This window comes from Theropithecus gelada, chromosome 6 (assembly GCF_003255815.1).
Source record: "Theropithecus gelada isolate Dixy chromosome 6, Tgel_1.0, whole genome shotgun sequence".
NCBI lineage: Eukaryota > Metazoa > Chordata > Mammalia > Primates > Cercopithecidae > Theropithecus > Theropithecus gelada.
Genome location: NC_037673.1, coordinates 177417589 through 177435342, shown reverse-complemented (window position 1 = coordinate 177435342; position 17754 = coordinate 177417589). Strand labels below are relative to the sequence as shown.

General features: G+C 54.4%; 1 protein-coding gene, 1 long non-coding RNA gene and 3 other non-coding genes across 8 annotated transcripts; 3 read left to right on the top strand and 2 right to left on the bottom strand.

Annotated features, from left to right (window-relative positions):
* Nucleotides 1-1053: 1053 nt before the first annotated feature.
* Nucleotides 1054-1126, bottom strand: TRNAK-CUU. The gene has a single exon. It is a non-coding gene; the product is annotated as a tRNA-Lys (tRNA).
* A 756-nt stretch (nucleotides 1127-1882) lies between these two features.
* Nucleotides 1883-1954, bottom strand: TRNAA-UGC. The gene has a single exon. It is a non-coding gene; the product is annotated as a tRNA-Ala (tRNA).
* A 1522-nt stretch (nucleotides 1955-3476) lies between these two features.
* On the top strand, nucleotides 3477-14891 carry TRIM7 (tripartite motif containing 7). 4 transcript variants are annotated; one of them, XM_025388239.1, is made up of 7 exons: nucleotides 3477-4199; nucleotides 5140-5235; nucleotides 8430-8660; nucleotides 9399-9421; nucleotides 10034-10149; nucleotides 10595-10630; nucleotides 13146-14891. In XM_025388239.1, exons 1-7 carry the CDS (start codon nucleotides 3678-3680, stop codon nucleotides 13655-13657), a joined length of 1536 nt encoding a protein of 511 aa, XP_025244024.1. In that variant the 5' UTR covers nucleotides 3477-3677; the 3' UTR covers nucleotides 13658-14891. The 4 variants fall into 4 exon arrangements, with proteins under 4 accessions (XP_025244024.1, XP_025244027.1, XP_025244025.1 ...); XM_025388242.1 differs by lacking the exon at nucleotides 3477-4199 and adding an exon at nucleotides 4449-4765; XM_025388240.1 differs by lacking the exon at nucleotides 3477-4199 and adding an exon at nucleotides 4449-4765 and having other exon boundaries at nucleotides 5140-5299.
* A 2000-nt stretch (nucleotides 14892-16891) lies between these two features.
* Nucleotides 16892-17753, top strand: LOC112626960. The gene is made up of 2 exons (XR_003119998.1): nucleotides 16892-17056; nucleotides 17456-17753. It is a non-coding gene; the product is annotated as an uncharacterized LOC112626960 (long non-coding RNA).
* Nucleotides 17040-17112, top strand: TRNAT-UGU. Its single transcript has one exon. It is a non-coding gene; the product is annotated as a tRNA-Thr (tRNA).
* Nucleotide 17754: the final 1 nt, after the last annotated feature.

The following is a 17754-nucleotide window of genomic DNA, read 5'->3' as shown; positions in this document are numbered from 1 at the left end:
TTTTTGAGACGGAGTCTCGCTCTGTCGCCCAGGCTGGAGTGCAGTGGCGCGATCTCGGCTCACTGCAAGCTCCGCCTCCCGGGTTCCCGCCATTCTCCTGCCTCAGCCTCCCGAGTAGCTGGGACCACAGGCGCCGCCACCTCGCCCGGCTAGTTTTTTTGTATTTTTGGTAGAGACGAGGTTTCACCGTGTTAACCAGGATGGTCTCGATCTGCTGACCTCGTGATCCGTCACTCCTGCCTCCCAAAGTGCTGGGATTACAGGCCTGAGCCACCGCGCCCGGCCGAAAGATGTTTTTTAAAGCTCATTTTGTGGTGCATGTAGCCTCTGTGGAAAATGGTATGCCACTTCCTTAAAAACATAGAGAGGCCATATGACCCTGTAATTTCACTTTGTGATGTGTACTCTAAACCTGAACTCAAACGGATATTCGTACACCCATGTTCATAGCTGCATTATCCACAGTAGCCAAAAGGAGGAAGGAAGCAAGTGTACATTGGCAGATGAATGGATCATGTGGTATATACGTGCAGGGGAATGCTAATCAGCTTTGAAAGGAAGGAAATTTTGACACATGCTACAGTAAGGATGAATCTTGAAGACATTAAATGAAATAAGACAATTAAAAAAAGAAACATTGCACGATTCATCTTACATGACGTATTTAGAGGAGTCAAATTCATAGACACAAAGTAGAATGGTGGTTGTCAGCGGTTGTGGGCAGAGGGGAATGGAGAGTTAGTGTTGAATGGGTTCAGAGTTTCATCTGGGAAACATGAAAAAGGAGATTGATGCACAACGATTTAAACGTATTTAATGCTACAGAACTGTACAGTTAAAAAGTGGTAAATTTTGTTGGGCGTATTTTACCACAGTTTGAAACCCTAATTGTACTGCTAGATAATGGGTAATGAACGTGCAGCGCCTACAAGAGTATTTCACACACAGAAGTGAAAGGCTTCAGAGCAGATTATTTTCCTAAGGGTTGGTCGGCTTATAATGTTTTACAGGTATGGCCAGTAATCGCAGATTTAGGAGTAAAACGACCAACTGCGCCCAACGTGGGGCTCGAACCCACGACCCTGAGATTAAGAGTCTCATGCTCTACCGACTGAGCTAGCCGGGCGTGCGGTGACTTCTGCTAAAGAATTTTTCATTCTAGATTACATTCGGACCATATTCAACCGTGGGTTTGAACTTGGATTTATTTGGAGTGTGATAAAACTGCTGAAGAGCCTCGGCTCCCGGGAATTCAAACTCTGCCGTTCCGGCCTGACTGTCCCTCCCACTTACGTCCGTTTCCTGTCCCTTCTACCCTACCAGCGATCAAGCCATTTTCTACCCGCGATGAAGCTCACGTCAAGGAGATGGAAAAACGTGCATCCTGACCCCACTGGAGCTCTCACCGTGTGGATTTTTTTTTTTTTTTTTCTTTTTTTACAGAGTCCTGCTCTGTCGCCCAGGTTGCAGTGCCGTGTCGCAATCTCGGCTCACTGCAACCTCCGCCTCCTGGATTCAAGCAATTCTCCTGCCAAAGGATCCTGAGTAGCTGGGATTACAGGCGCCTGCCACCACGCCCGGCTACGTAGAGACGGGGTTTCGCCTTGTTGGTCAGGCTGGTCTCAAACTGCTGACCTCGTGATTCACCCGCCTCGGCCTCCTAAAGTGCCGGGATTACAGGAATGAGCCACCGCACCCGGTAAAGTACCGTGTGGATTTTTAAAGACAATTAATGGGGCCCAGAGGAGGGCAGGGGCCGCCGCGGTCTTTCTCCACCCCGCAGACTCCACCTTCTGGGTTTTTCCTGGCGCTCTGCGAACACGCTGGATTTCAAAATTTGAAAGGAAAATCGAGAATAAAAATTGGATGTGCAAAACAATGCTGGAGATGCCGGGGATCGAACCCGGGGCCTCATACATGCAAAGCAAGCGCTCTACCACTGAGCTACATCCCCGTCCGCGTTCTGCAGCTCTCCCAGATTGCCCCTAGTCGTCTCTTAGCTCAGGGCATCGGGAGCGGATGACAACTGGTGTGCGCTGGGTCCCAGCTGCTGCAAAAACCCGGGATCGCAGGGCCGAGAGTTGTTCCAGGGTCCTCCGCTGACTCCAGACCAGCGGGTCTTGACCAAGAGATTCCAAGAGAGAGGATTAGGCCCGGCTAAGCACCTGGGAGCAGAGGTGGAAAAAAGGAGAGAAAATCATCAGGCACGATGCCAAAACTGAACTGTGACCTGAAAAAGAAAAGAAGGGAAAATTGTGCAGGATGCTACGTTTTGTTTTTTAAAACGGGGGGTCGAGGCGATAAAATACGGAATATTTGATTAATGTAATCCAGAATTGTAAAGTGGATTGCTCGGGATGAAGAAAGAACTGGGACACGGGCGACGGGCCTACTTTTCACCGTGAACTGCGGCTCATCTTTCGAATTCTGAACCACGTTTAATCCGAGGAAACTTTACTGAGCTTGCCAAGAACTGCTCTAAAAGCAGGATTCAGCCGTGAGCAAACCTGGTACAGTCCGTCTTAAAGCTGACATGCCAGAGGAGATAGAGAGCGGGCACAGAGCGGAGCGCGCTGAGAGACGACTTTACACAGCGCGCGCGTTCGGGGCGGGCTTCGTGGGCAGAGACGTTTGAAGCAAGACCTGAATGAGGTGGGAAGGAGCATGCAGGTGGTGGGAGAAAAGAGGTCCACGCAAGGGGAACAGCCAGCGCAGAGGCCACGGAGTTCAGGAACAGCAGGAAGGGTCGGGGACACAGCCCTGAGAAGGGAAGTCGGGGAGGAGGGAGGTGAGGCGAGGTCTTCGCCTTTGGGTGAGAATTGCTGGAGTTCCCGGTGACATTGGCAAGCCAGTTTCTGAGGAGGGTGCGGGCGAAAGCCTGATCCAAGTGGCCTCCAGAGTGAACAGGGAGAGAGGGTGTGGCAGCGGGTAACACAGGCAGTTCTGCAGCGGGGCTGTGGAGACAGCTGGGGGACAAGAGGGCGCTGAGGTTTGTGTGTGGGGGGGTGAAATAATACTGAATAAAATGGGAAAGTATAAATGTATTATCTGTTCAAATATTAAGTAAAGAGTAAAGAAGGGAGAGGACAGTCGCAGAAAAGGTAATGGAGTGGATACAAGGGCCATGCTTGAGGGTGACGGGACAGGGCCAGGTTCCAGTCTCTAAATTTAGCTCAGTTCAGGGCCGCGGCGAACCTGCGCTAGGGGAACCTGACACCGTGACCCGAGCGCCAGGCCCTTGCTCCGCGATGCTGGGTCGGCCTCGGTCGGAAACCGGGAGTGGCTCCCGGCAGGGTTTGTGCGCCCACCTGTCGCGGCCCGTTTCTCGCGGCTGACTGGGTCAGGCTGGGGCGGCCTGGAGAGGCTGAGGGACTGGGGCGACGGGGAGAGGCCGCTGGCCAAGGCGGGGGCTGGTGGAGCGCAGGTCCGGGGCGCAGGGCGCTGTCCCGCGCTTGAATGGCCCAGTGCCTCCGGGCCCGTAGTCAACGTGCGCCTCCCCTCCCGGCTCCCAGCCGGGCGCGCCCTGGGCTCAAGTCTCTGCCTGCCCAGTGGCAGCCCCGCCCTTCCTCTCCCAGTGGGCACTCGGCGGCCAGCTCGGACGTCGGGCTCCGACCCGCGTCCTGTGAGGTCGAGCGGCCGCCCAGGCGCGACCAGATCTGAGAGCGCAGAGAGCGCTCATGGCGGCTGTGGGGCCGCGGACCGGCCCCGGCACCGGGGCCGAGGCTCTAGCGCTGGCGGCAGAGCTGCAGGGCGAGGCGACGTGCTCCATCTGCCTAGAGCTCTTTCGTGAGCCGGTGTCCGTCGAGTGCGGCCACAGCTTCTGCCGCGCCTGCATAGGGCGCTGCTGGGAGCGCCCGGGCACGGGGGTTGTTGGGGCGGTGACCCGTGCGCCGCCCTTTCCACTGCCCTGCCCGCAGTGCCGCGAGCCCGCGCGCCCCAGTCAGCTGCGGCCCAACCGGCAACTGGCCGCCGTGGCCACGCTCCTGCGGCGCTTCAGCCTGCCCGCGGCCGCCCCGGGAGAGCACGGGTCCCAGGCGGCCTCGGCCCGGGCAGCGGCTGCCCGGTGCGGTCAGCATGGCGAACCATTCAAGCTCTACTGCCAGGACGACGGACGCGCCATCTGCGTGGTGTGCGACCGCGCCCGCGAGCACCGCGAGCACGCCGTGCTGCCGCTGGACGAGGCGGTGCAGGACGCCAAGGTGAGCGCAGCCCGCACCCACCCCTGTGGGTCCCCGGGACCCCCTGCCCTGGTCCCGCGCTCCCGCGCACGCGGTGCAGAGAACAGACTGTCGATCAGGAGGCCCGGGTGAGCCCTCCCTTCTTTCTCCTATTCCAGGAAGCCCAGCACGGGTCCCCCGGCTGAGCGCGGTTCTCTGTCACCCCGAACATCACCAATACCCCCACCCCACCCCCACTGCGTTTCCCTCTGGGCCAGACACTGGGCTGCCTGCGCGACGTCCCCCGCGGACTTGGCGATGTTTTTCCTGTCTGTTCAGAGCCTCTAGCCTGGTCTGCGTGTCCGCAGCTCTGCGCCCGCGGGACGTCTCCGGCACAGCCAGGCAGCCGCTGCCCCCACTCTTATCTCTTTCCCTGAAGCGGGCTCTGCTCAAAGTCCCCACCTCGTGGAACTGAGTGGGAGGACCTCGCCAAGAGGTCCAGGGAGGGGGCTCCTGGGTTAAGCAGCACCGAGAGCCGTCTGACTGTGCCAAGGCTGTCGATTCTGAGCGCCCTTTCTTTGCTATTTTCTCGCTGAGCCTCAGCCAGGGTGTGTGCAGGGTTGAGGGCGGGGCGGGGAGGCTCGGCGGCAGTCCCCAGTCTCTCCTTGCTCGCCTATCCTGCTCCAACTCTCCCACCCACAGGGCTTCCTGTGGCGGAGAGCAGAGGAGACGACTAGGGGTAGGGCTGCTGGAGGCTTGTGTTTCAGTCTGGCTGGTCCAGCAGGTGCTTTTGGGGACGCAAGATCCCGAGACCTTCAGAGTCCCCTCGCAGTGTAACCTGCAACCTGTAGACAGACTTCTACCCGGCCTCCCCCTCAGTGAGCGGGGCCTTCCCTTTCTCCTGGCTGGCTTCAGGAAGGCAGAGGTGGGGGTTCCCAGAATCCCCTCCCCCCCACCTCACATTGTTTCCCTTCACCTACAGGAGCTCTTGGAGTCCAGGCTGAGGGTCTTGAAGAAGGAACTGGAGGACTATGAGGTGTCCCGGTCCACGGAAGAGAAGGAGAGCAAGGAGCTCCTGGTGAGCCAGGCACCCCCCAGCACCCCGTGGGAGATGATAGAGGCCTACGCAGCACCAGGGCTCAGTGTGTGTGGTGTTGGAGTGTGTGCTATGGGACCGCAGAATAGATTTCAGAAAGATAAAAGAGTGCATGTTACATAGGGTGACCATATAATTACTGTACAAACCAGAGCTTTTTAAAGTGAAAAGGTGTGCTAAAATAATTATTGCAAAACAACTGGCTTAAACTGGAACTGTCCCAGCGAATCAGGAATACAGTCACTCTGATATTACATACCATACCAGTTAGGGCCTGTGGAAGCATCTTGTAATTGAACACATTAATATTTCTGCAGAGAAACATGAATATTCAATAAATGGGACTATTAATACGATAAAGAGCCTCATGGGATGTTTTATCAACAAAAGAGTAGTGAAAAAATTTTCATTTTCAGAGTTTTTTTATTTGAAATTGAGGCTAAGGGAGAAGGGGCTGGAGGGTGTCAGCTGCTTCATGGCTCTGGCACGGTGATGCAGTTTGGGGTCTTGAGTTTACAGTAGCCCCTGCTGCACAGCCCAGGGTCTTGCATACTGGCACCTGCCTCTACCCCAAGTTGGAATGATATTTTATCTTCTTTAGAGTAGAACAGGAAAGTGAAATGGGGACTAATTTTGGTTAAGATAAGCAAACATGAATCACCATCGGTCATTTTCTACCTTGCAAATTCAGTTCCTAGCTCAGTAAATAAGTGTTGAAAGAAATAAAGGATTGGCTGAGTGCCACGGCTCACCGCCTGTAATCCCAGCACTTTGGGAGGCCCAGGCGGGCGGATCACCTGAGGTTGGGAGTTCCAGACCAGCCTGACCAACATGGAGAAACCCCCATCGCCACTAAAAATACAAAATTAGCCGGGTGTGGTGGCGCATTGCCTGTAATCTCAGCTACTCGGGAGGGTGAGGCAGAAGAATAGCTTGAACCTGGGAGGTAGAGGTTGCAGTGAGCCAAGATCACGCCACTGCACTCCAGCCTGGGCAACAAGAGTGAAAATCCATCAAAAAAAAAAAAAAAAAAAAAAAAGAATGAAAGGATCTACTAGGGCCTGTCAAAGGAGGAAATTGGAGGAAGGTGAACTAGAGGACCCTCCCATCCTCAATGTCAGGAGGGGTGAAGGAGGAGCCTGGAGTTCAGACACCCTAGGGTCCTTTCCAGACCCTCAACTATATCTGTGGTGCCTGCATCCAGCGTGCATCCCAGACCTTCCCACCCAATCACTCACTTCCCTCCATGATGAAGAGCTCGCCCTCCAGACCTTCGTCCCTCCTCCGCTGGAGAAACAACTTCCAGGGCAGCTCTTCCGCCACTGCTTGACATCCAGGCACCAGAGGGCCTTCCCAGGCACCGGTGGCAGCTTCACGGTCTCTGACCGGAGTCCCCAGGCCTCGCTTAACACCTTCCACCTGTGTCCGCTCCCAACATCCATCCATCACCCCCACATTCATTTTTGTTGTTGTTTTGTTTTGCTTTTATATAGAGTCTCGCTTTGTCACTAAGGCTGGAGTAGTTCAAGCGACCCCCCCACTTCAGCCTCCTGAGTAGCTGGGACTACAGGTGTGCACCACTCCACCTGGCTAATTTTTAATTTATTTTTTGTAGAGCTGAGGTTGGGGGTAGTCTCCTATGTTGCCCAGGCTGGTCTGGAACTCATGGGCTCAAGCAACCTCCTCCCCTAACTTCGCCCCCCTCAGCCTCCCAAAGTGCTGAGATTACAGGTGTGAGCTCCACCTCTTCTTTACAGTGAGAAAATACTTCTGTGATTTACGATGCTCGTATCATTTAAATACCCTGCTTAATGAAACATCAGAGGTAGAGTCCAAGTATTGCTGCAACATAAAAGGAAGCAGGAATACTCTTATTTGAAAATACTCCTACCCTAGGGGACATCTGGCAAAGTCTGGAGATATTATATTTCTGGTTGTCAACAATGGGATAGGGATGCTATTGGCATTTAGTGGTAGAGGCCAGAGGGGCTGCTAAACAGCCTATGAGGCGCAGGACAGCCCCCCCACAACCAAGGAGTATCTGGCCCAGAATGTCACCTGTGTTAAGGTTGGGAAACCCTGGTGTAGAGTGTTTTGGCAAATACTGTTTCACTTATGTTATTTCCTCGTGAGGCAATATGACGTAGCTGCCAGAAGCTCAGATTCTAGGTTCTGGCTCCCTGGCCTAGAAGCCTGGCTTACCACTTCCCGGTGATGTGTCTGCCTTTGTCTCCTCACCTGTAAGACTTGGGGGGAAGTGCACCCATCTCACTGGGCTGCCGTCAGGGTTGAGGGAGTTAATACCTATAACGCTCTCCGGGCTACTGCAGCCTGCCTGGAAGCTGAAGGAAAGGTGGGGGCATTGTGCGACACCTGAACCCAGGTCTCCCAGCTTCCTGGGACTCCCTTCCTCCGCCCAGGAGTTTTAAGGAAGAGAAACTTCCTGGTGGGACATACTGAGCACCACACGTGTGTTCCTATAAAAAATTAAGAGATCAGGGCATGAGTCTGCATCTGAAAACTCGAGTAAAAAATCCCGTGTATGCTGTTAACGGAAAGAATAGAGTATCAAGCTTGCACACAGCATATTCTCACTTAGTTCCTTGGGGGTGAGCTGCTACCTCTGGTCACTGGCATCGGACTTTTCTTCCTTCTTTCTACTTTCCTACATCTCCCAAGTTTTGTATTTTGAGCATGTGTTACCATTATAACTGCTGAACAGGGAAGATGGCCTTTAAAAACAAAGTGAAGAGTAAAAGTTTGAGGGTGATGAAATTAACGTGCTTAAGGAGGAAAAGGCAATCTCAGTTTAATCCTATGGTTGCCCCAGGAGGCACTAATTTATCCCTTCTGCTTTTCAAGTGAGGAAACTGCCACTTGGTGTAGTTCTGGGGGGAGTATGATGCTGCCTTGGTTTAAGTGGTGGAGCACAGGTCCACAGACACGCGTGGGCACATCTGTGGCAAGGGAGAAAACAGCATGTGTTGAGACTACAGCTTGTTCGGAGCTGGGACATTGAAAATAGAGCATGCACTGCCTGCATAGGTGGGTGTGTCTCTGATCCCCCAACAGTGACAGGGATGAAGCCTTGCCCTATGGGATGACTCAGGCCACTGGCCAAATGTTATGTCTCCATGCTCAAGTCCCCTACCTCTCCAATTCTCCTCCTGGGACAGAAGCAGATGGCAGCGGAGCAGGAGAAGGTGGGGGCAGAGTTCCAGGCGCTGAGGGCCTTCCTAGTGGAGCAGGAGGGCCGGCTGCTAAGCCGCCTGGAGGAACTGTCCCGGGAGGTGGCACAGAAGCAGAATGAGAATCTGGCCCAGCTCGGTGCTGAGATCACCCAGCTGTCCAAGCTCAGCAGCCAGATCCAGGAGACAGCTCAAAAGCCTGACCTTGACTTTCTCCAGGTAAGTCTGGCTTAGCCAGAGGCTCAAGTCATTTGTCCGAAAGCATCAGGACCGGCAGCTAGAGGACAGTATCAGTCCTGGGGGTTCAGGAGAATCACACGATCTGGAGCTGAAGGGGACTAGAGGGAAGTGCCCTGATTTTCCTGGGGTTGGAGGTCTAGAGGGATGTGATAACACTTTCTTGACTATGAGCCACAATAATATATATCGTATTTCAGAATCGCATGCTTGAGACAAAAGTCTCAGAAGATAATACTCACCTTTGCTACACGTATGCACTTTGATGTTTTCTATTCTATTTCACTAAAAAAAAAAAAGTTATAAACCACTAGATAAACTTCACAATCCACAGATGGGTTAGTAACAGTCACTACTGGGCTGAGTGAGCAGGAGGTGCATAAGGGTTGTGACCTCCCTCAGGTGGTTTCCAGGACACAGGCAGCACTGGGTCCCATGGGATAGCTCCAGTGATGATTCTGTAATAAAGAAAGCAGCAAAGATGTAAAGAAAGCATGCGAAGAGCTGTGGCAAAGGGTAAGAGGTCCACTGTGTGGATGAGACACCCCGCAGCCAGCAGCCACTGCAAGCTGCTGTCACCTAAGTCCATGCAGGCAGTGAGGCATGGCACACCTGCTTACCGCTTACATCTTGGAGGCACAGCAAGGGGCAAGCTTTGTTCCTCAGAGGTGAATGGAGGTTACCTGATGCTGATTTGGTTTCCTCTATCTTTCCTTCCAGGAATTCAAAAGCACGCTGAGCAGGTGAGTGACCTCACAGCTCCTGGAGCCTCTCTAAGTTGCCTCTTCTCTTTTCACTGAGCCTTCTCTTTATTTCCTGTCCCCTGACCTGTCACCTCCTGATCCCCCGACTTGCTTGCCGGGGACCTTCTGAGACGAATGCCCACCTGCCTGGCCATGGGTTTTCCTGCATGAGGTCCGGCTCTGCCTTTTCTTTTTTTTTTTTTTTTTTTTTTTTTGAGACGGAGTCTCGCTCTGTCGCCCAGGCTGGGGTGCAGTGGCCGGATCTCAGCTCACTGCATGCTCCGCCTCCCAGGTCTACGCCATTCTCCTGCCTCAGCCTCCCGAGTAGCTGGGACTACAGGCGCCCGCCACCTCGCCCGGCTAATTTTTTGTATTTTTTTTAGTAGAGACGGGGTTTCACCGTGTTAGCCAGGCTAGTCTCGATCTCCTGACCTCGTGATCCGCCCGTCTCGGCCTCCCAAAGTGCTGGGATTACAGGCTTGAGCCACCGCGCCCGGCCCGGCTCTCCCTTTTCTACGTCTTTCTGCCAAGACGACCTCGCCATCCTAATTGTCACAGCCTGTGGGAGTAAAACTGTGCAGACAGGCCCTTCTCAGAGCCCTTGTCCTGCAGGTGTAGCAATGTGCCTGGCCCCAAGCCAACCACAGTCTCTTCTGAGATGAAGAATAAAGTCTGGAATGTTTCTCTCAAGACCTTTGTCTTAAAAGGGATGCTGAAGAAGTTCAAAGGTAGGGGCCTGGGCGCTGAGCTGGGCCACGTAGTGCGGTGGTGGTGGAGGGTTCCTGGTAGCTCAGGGGTCCCTGGGTGTGCTTTCCAGAAGCTGTGTGTGAAAATAGGAGCTGGCTGTGCCATGGCCAGATTGGTGTAGGGGCTGTGGTGGCAAATCTAGTCAGGTCCCTGCAGGGCATGCAGCTTCTCATGGGGTCAGATGGGGTAGAGGGGTCCTGCTGGGGGACTGGGGGTAGGAAGAGGGATATGCAGGGGAGCTGAGCTCAGAGCCACTCAGGTAGAACTAGAATGCTTGGGTATAGGCCCCCTGCCCCCGGCTCCCCATGCTTGGCCTTAGGAGTCTCTGGGGAATGAATGAGTCAGCTGGGCTATAAAGAGCTGGTGACCTTGCCATGTAATCTCCCATATCGCTCATGCATGCCTTGCTTTGTTTCTCCTCCTCAGAGGACCTTCGGGGAGAGCTGGAGAAAGAGGAGAAAGGTAGGGATGGTGCTGTGATGGCCACATGGAGAACCTACTCCCTGCTGGTGACCATCTCAGGGTTTTGCATATGGTCGGTGCTTTCCACCCACCCACCTCGGCAACCCTGTTCCTCTGTCCCCTCCCTCATGCCACCCCCTCCCCATCCTGGGAGCTCCGACACCCTCAGATGGCAGTGGGGCCTGTTGGCCCAAACGCTGCAGGTCGGTTAGGAGCAGGAATGCCCTGTACCTGGAGATACTCAGACTGGGAAAGGCTTCTCGGCCACCTGGGTGAATCTCTCCCCAGTCCCCACTCCAAGACGGACGGAAACCTCTCCTGGTGATGGGGTGCATACAGGGGACCAGGAAAGCAAGGGGAAGCTAAAGACTGGAAGGAATATTGTTTTTACTCTTGCAGAGCTCTAGAGTGTGTGGGATCCAACACCAAGGGGAGGGAGGGGAGGGAGGGGAGGGGAGGGCACATATTCCTGATGCTGATGTCCGAGCTAAATCAGAGTGTGCCTGGGTGCCACCTAAACCACCTGAATGAGACCAGACCTTCCTCTGCTCAGAGCCCTGCCACAGCCCCTCTGACCTGTTAAAGGTCAGAGTCCTCATGGTGGTCTCAAGGGCCCAAGGGATCTGGCCTCACTGCACACCCCTTCTACTCCATGCAGCTACACATCCTCCTTGCTGTTCCTTCAGTGTACCAAGCACACACCCATCCCAGGCCCTTTGCACTGCCAGGCTCCCCCACCCCAGCCCCCTACCTGGAACATGCTTTCCCCAGCCAGTCGCGTGGCCCACTTCTTTGCCTTCTTTTTATCTGTCTGCTCAATGCCCCTTTGCAGTGAGGGTCTTCCCTGGCCACTCTGGTTGAAGTTACAGCCTGCTCTTCTGGTTCCTCTCGTCTTCTATGTTTACAATCTATCCTTAATCCTCCCGCTGTGGGAAGGAAGCTGCAGGCAGGCAAGACTATCTGATACTCTGTGGTATCCCCAGGGCCTGGAACATAGCAGTGCTCACAGTAAACGTACATATTTTAAGTTTTTTTTTTTTTGGAGACAAGGTATCGCTTTGTTGCCCAGGGTGGAGTGCAGTGGAACTGCAGCCTCGACTGGCCAAGCTCAAGCGATCCTCTGTCCTCAGCGTCCTCAAGTAGCAGGCACTACAGGAGCACAGCACCATGCCTGGCTAAATGTTCTATGATTTGTGGAGACAGGTATCTCACTGTATTGCCCAGGCTGGTCTTCAACACCTGGGCTCAAGCTATCTTCCCACCTCTGCTTCCCAAAGTGCCAGGATTACAAGCATGGGCCTCTATACCTGGCCTTAACTTTCTATTATGAAAAATTTCTAACATACTCAAAAGTAGAGAGAAGAGTGTAAAGAAGGTGACATACCCATCTCTCACCTTCAGCAGTGATCAATTAGTGGCCACAGTTTTCATAGACACTGCTATCCACTTCTTATGGGATTATTTCATTTTCTGAGACAGGGTCTTGCTCTGGAGTAAGATCCTGGAGTACAGTGGCCTGATCGCCGCTCACTGCAACCTCTGCCTCCTGGGTTCAAGCGATTCTCATGCCTCAGCCTTCCAAACAGCTGGAATTACAGGCACAGGACACCACACTGGGCAAATTTTTGTATTTTTAGTAGAGAAAATACAAAACAAGTTTTCTGCCATGTTGGCCAAGCTGGTCCCAAACTCCTGACCTCATGTGATCCATCAGCCTCGGCCTCCCAAAATGCTGGGATTACAAGCGTGAGTCAAGGCACCCGGCCCTATCGTATTATATTTATTTATTTATTTATTTATTTATATTTTGAGACGGAGTCTCGCTCTGTTGCCCAGGCTGGAGTGCAGTGGTGAGATCTGGCTCACTGCAAGCTCCACCTCCCCGGCCCAGGCCATTCTCCTGCCTTGGCCTCCCGAGTAGCTGGAACTACAGGCACCCACCACTACGCCTGGCTAATTTTTTTTTTTTTTTTAAGTAGACACGGGGTTTCACGGTGTTAGCCAGGATGGTCTCGATTTCCTGAACTGGTGATCTGTCTGCCTTGGCCTCCCAAAGTGCTGGGATTACTGACGTGAGCCACTGCACCCGGCCTACTGTATTATTTTAAAGCATCAGAGTCAACATATTATTGACATAAATACCTCAGTGTATTATCTCTAAAGAAACAGACTTTGTAAAACATAACCACAAAGCAGTCATCACACCTGGACAGATTAATGATTCTTTCCAATGTCTAGCATTCAAATATCCCCATCTGTTTGAATTGGGGTTCAGATCAGGCCCACCTATTGCATTTGTTTGATTTCAGTAAGTACTTGTTGAGTGGTCGGGGAGCGGGGAAGCAAAATATCTGGGATGCAGAGCATGGGGGTTGGTTGGGCCTTGGCGCTGGGTGCTGGATGGATTCCAGAGGGAAAGTCAGGCAGGTTGCAAAGCAAGGTCGGGCGCGGCCCTGCAAAGAGTATGCCAGGGGCCTGCCTGCGTGGGGACATGTCGCCCTGTCTCTGTCTGCAGTGGAGCTCACCTTGGATCCCGACACAGCCAACCCGCGCCTCATCCTCTCTCTGGATCTTAAGAGCGTGCGCCTCGGCGAGCGGGCCCAGGAGCTGCCCAACCACCCCCGCCGCTTCGACACCAACACCCGCGTCCTGGCGTCCTGCGGCTTCTCCTCGGGCCGGCATCACTGGGAGGTGGAGGTGGGCTCTAAGGACGGCTGGGCCTTTGGCGTGGCCCGCGAGAGCGTGCGCCGAAAGGGCCTAACGCCCTTCACCCCCGAGGAGGGCGTCTGGGCCCTGCAGCTCAACGGCGGCCAGTACTGGGCCGTGACCAGCCCCGAGCGTTCGCCCCTCAGCTGCGGGCACCTGTCGCGCGTGCGGGTGGCCCTGGACCTCGAGGTGGGAGCCGTGTCCTTCTACGCCGTGGAGGACATGCGCCACCTCTACACCTTCCGCGTCAACTTCCAGGAGCGCGTGTTCCCGCTTTTCTCTGTTTGCTCCACCGGCACCTACTTGCGAATCTGGCCTTGAGGGACACTGCTGGGGAGCTCCTGTCTCTGGGCTGCCGGTGGGAAGGGATGTCACCTCCCCAGAGCTGCCTAGTCCGTCTTGGGTCTGCCCTCCGTGCTCCTGACTGACCCTGGCTGCCCAAGAGAGGCTGCTAGAGACACAACCCCGAGGCAGGAGCGTGAGGCTGTGGCCAACTGAGCAGGGACAGGGGCCTTGGCCTCCGGGGGGTGTTCCCTTCCTGAGGTCACACGTGGATTTGGCCAGAGCCTTCAGGAGGTGGAGGCTGGTGAGGTCAGGAGCCCAGCTCTCCACAGGGCTTCTGCCCTGACTGGGAAGGGCTCTGGCTCCCTAAAACAATGTCAAAGCCAGTCCTGCTGTTCTCTGTTGCCAGGGGACAGGTCTGGGCCCAGGTCAACCAGGTTCCTTATCATGGCTGCTGCCTTCTGGACAGCTTCCAGCTCTGCCTTGAGAGGTTGTGAGACCTCTGGATCCAGCTGGCCTGACAGGTCAGCTACTCAGGGAGGAGCCCTGTGCTCCCAGCTCAGAGGACAGTCCCGGCCAAACCTGGAAGGAGACCCTTGGCGCGTCTTTGAGGGAGAAGCCCGGGACAATGGGCATCACAGCTCTCCAGCACTCCTTAGCCGGAGGATACAGAGTGATGGGTGCTTCCTGACCAAAGCAACAACCCAAATGTGCTCCCAAAAACACCTGACTCCCCCACTTTCCAGTGCCAAAGTACAAACTCTGCTTGGATAAGGACAGCAAAGCTTCTGGAACTTTATTCTTTTTAATTTTTTTTTTTTTAAGAGACTGGGTCTTGCTATGTTGCCCAGGCTGGTCTTGAACTCCTGGCCTCAAGTGATCCTCTAGTCTCCATCTCCCTAAGGGCTGGGATTACAGGTGTGAGCTGCTGTACCCAAACTTTTTTTGTTTTGTTTTTGCTTCTGGAACTTTGAAACATAAAACACAAGTTGGCACTTACAATTTTAAAGATGCAGCCAGCTCTAAACGCACAGAGCACAAACATGATCCTGACAGACTGGGGAAAATGCCAACCACAGAGCACCCTGGTGCCAAGGCCTTCTCAGCCCATGCCCTGAAGGGCATTCCCCTGGCCAGCCTCAGCCCCTTGTCTACTTGTTCTCCAGCTTCTGGATAGCTGGGCTTCTGGAAGGGTGGCAGTGGGCTGCTCCCTGCTCAGCACTGCCCTGGGAAGGGAGTGAGGGGATGAAAATGAAGACTGTGAGCTGTCTTTAGAGTTGGCTTGGCTCATTTTCTACTCCCTGGATCCGAGCACAGGAGCACAAGTGTGAGCCAGGGTTTCTGCCAGAGTGAATGAGCATGCATGTTTATATACGGAAGGAGTGTGCATTTGTATCTCACCTTTCCTGGGTGGGGTGTGTGTGTGTGTGTGTATTTTGGAGAGGGCATTTATGAGCATGTGCATAAGGTTCAGGTGTTGCAAAGAGACCCAAGTCAGTTTGATCATACCCTATTGTTGATTTGTTGTTAAATATTAATCACCTCGTATTTAGACAAGGGCCACAGGCTTCTTCCCTCGCTACCTGGCTACCAGGTTGGATGAACAGAATACCAGACTCGGACCTAATTCTGTCCCGCACAGCTTATGTAGACAGAGGTGTTGGCAAGCAGGGGCGATGATAGCTGAATAGCCCTGTGACATGGAGCTTCAGTGCTGTCTCTGAGATGCTTCAAGCCCACTTTGCATATAAGGTTCTCATGGGGCAGGCACGACGCTATCTGAGGCAGGCCCAGTTGACACAGCACCAGACAATCAGAATACTATATCCTCCAGGCTGAGGACAGGGTCGTTTCAAAGTCCTGCCCACAGAAGCAGTCCAGAGACTGAATTCTGTGTTCTGCTCATACATGGAGAGCAACTCTAAAACCTGGTAGCCAGTTCAGGCATTTGAATACCACTGATTTCCACAAGGAAAACCAATCTCTAACATTAATCTCCTAACTAAATCGCCTATTGTTACCGTTGAGCCCTAATGTTATCTGGCTTGTACGGCTTTTTGATTAAGTATCATAATTCCCTTTGTACCATCCAACAAATGTGCTGGGCATCACAACACACATTACAGGTCCCAGAAAGTACAATGTTGGGGGGGAGGCGTCACACGAGGGTCAGGTCTGGGGACTGGGAGTAGCTGTCCACATGTTTATTTTCCGTTTCTGTGTCCATGAGTGCAATCGTGTGTCTCTCAGAGTGTGCGTTTGCAGAGTAACTACATACGTATCTATATATCTGAAGAAACGTAACAACAGTTACTGACTGTACCAATTGCCTATAGAAGGGAAGAGATGTTCTTTCTTGGTAACCAGGGCAGTGCAGTAACTTGGATGTCAGGATGCTGGTGTCCTCGAGGGCGCGTGTGTGCATTTCCCTCTCCTAGACTCAGGGCATCATAAACTCTATAGAGACCTCTGGGTCTGTGAGAACAACTGGCCTAACTTGGGCCCTTCTTATTCACCCATCAGTCCTAGCTGCTGAGCCACAAGCCAGACCTTCACAGGGACCCTCAGCATCCAGACTGGGGGGCACCTAGGGGCCTGCCTCTGGCCGCCCAGTGACCCAAGTCACCCGGCCTTGCAGGGAGCATAGGGCAGGGTAGGCTACCAGACCAAGGTCCACCTCCGACACCCACCACTTTCTGTCCTTTGCCAGGCTGGGCCCTCATCCTTCTCCCCTCTCCTCCGCCCCATGCGCCCTTTAAGGGCCCTGACAGAACATGTCAGGGTGTGCCCTAAAAGCTGCATTTTCCTAATTCATCCAAATATGAGACAGGGGCTAGCACCCACCCCCAACCTCGCGTGGACCCTTCCGACCCCAGCGCCTCCAAACACCTGGCCGTCCAGATTCCCCGCCCCCCCGTCGGCCTCCACCTCCTGTTGCCCCCACCACTCCCCCACCACCCAGCTCGCCCCAGGTCCCGCCCTAACCTCTCGGACCTGGACTCCCTGCAGGACGGGCGCACTGACACCATTCCCTGACCTTTCCATAGCCTTGACCTGGAGCCCCGCTTCCTCATGCACAGCGAGACGCAAAACGTGCTCCCCAATCCTGCGCACGCCCCTCCCTGCCCCCCCAGCCCCGCCCAAGACCCGGGGCGCTCCTCACAGCTCCGAGCTCGGCGGTACCGCCCCGCCCTGACAGCTCCCGCCAGCGCGCGCGCCCAACGCCGGCACAGTCTCCGCGGAGCTCCCTCCAGGGACTAACGGCCGTTTCGCGCCACGGACACACGGGCAAGATGGCTGCGGCCGGGGGAGGAGCTTGCAGTCAGCCGCCACCGAACTCGGCCGGGGATTAAGCAGACTGCGGCTGCGTGGCGCCGGCGGCAGCGTCAACTAGTTGTGTGCGAAAGGGAAACTCGCAGCTGGCTCCATAGCTCAGGGGTTAGAGCACTGGTCTTGTAAACCAGGGGTCGCGAGTTCAAATCTCGCTGGGGCCTGGTGTGTGTTTTTTCCCCCCCATTTATTCCTAAAAAAAATGTGGAAGATATACAAGTCTACTTCCGCCTTCCTGAGAAGCCAGACCCTGGCAGAGTCACTTTCTCTTTGCCTCTAAGATACTCGCCGCGCAAGGCTACTTGCCTGCCATTTCCTTATCTCTTGAAGAGTCAGACCCACTGCGGGCTTCCTTTTCCATCACGGGTTCCCCGGGCCCCGCACGCCCTCTGCCCACGACCCCGCTCACTTCCGTCTGCGCGCGCTCTCCGGAGCGTCTTCCCGCTCCCCTCACGTCTTCCCACTCCTGCTAGGGACTCGCCCTCGCGTCTCCTTCCCTCTCTCCAGGGGGAGACGATGGCACTACCGCGCCCCTTCCCGCCCGGCGTTTGTTTGCGGCGCTCCCCCACGCGCGCGCTGAGGCTCTGGTCTGCTGCTCTGCGCTTGGCGGCTGCAAGCCCTCGGCGTTCGGGTCCCCGCCGCCTCCATGCTGCAAACTCTGACTTCTTCCTGTGGAGTTAACACAGAAAAGCGCAGACGGCCACATTCATGGCCCGGGACTAACGGCTCTACCTGTCACATTCGCTTTCAGCCTTAAACAAAATTAGTTTATTTTAAACAAAATATATAACTAAGGTATGCTGGCC

Bases quoted from the DNA above. Each gene is read 5' to 3' on its own strand.
- TRIM7 (XM_025388239.1), top strand. From the start codon at position 3,678: ATGGCGGCTGTGGGGCCGCGGACCGGCCCCGGCACCGGGGCCGAGGCT. The intron at 5,236-8,429 runs GTGAGCCAGGCA...CTCCTGGGACAG, and splicing joins AGGAGAGCAAGGAGCTCCTG to AAGCAGATGGCAGCGGAGCA. The intron at 8,661-9,398 runs GTAAGTCTGGCT...CTTTCCTTCCAG, and splicing joins CTGACCTTGACTTTCTCCAG to GAATTCAAAAGCACGCTGAG.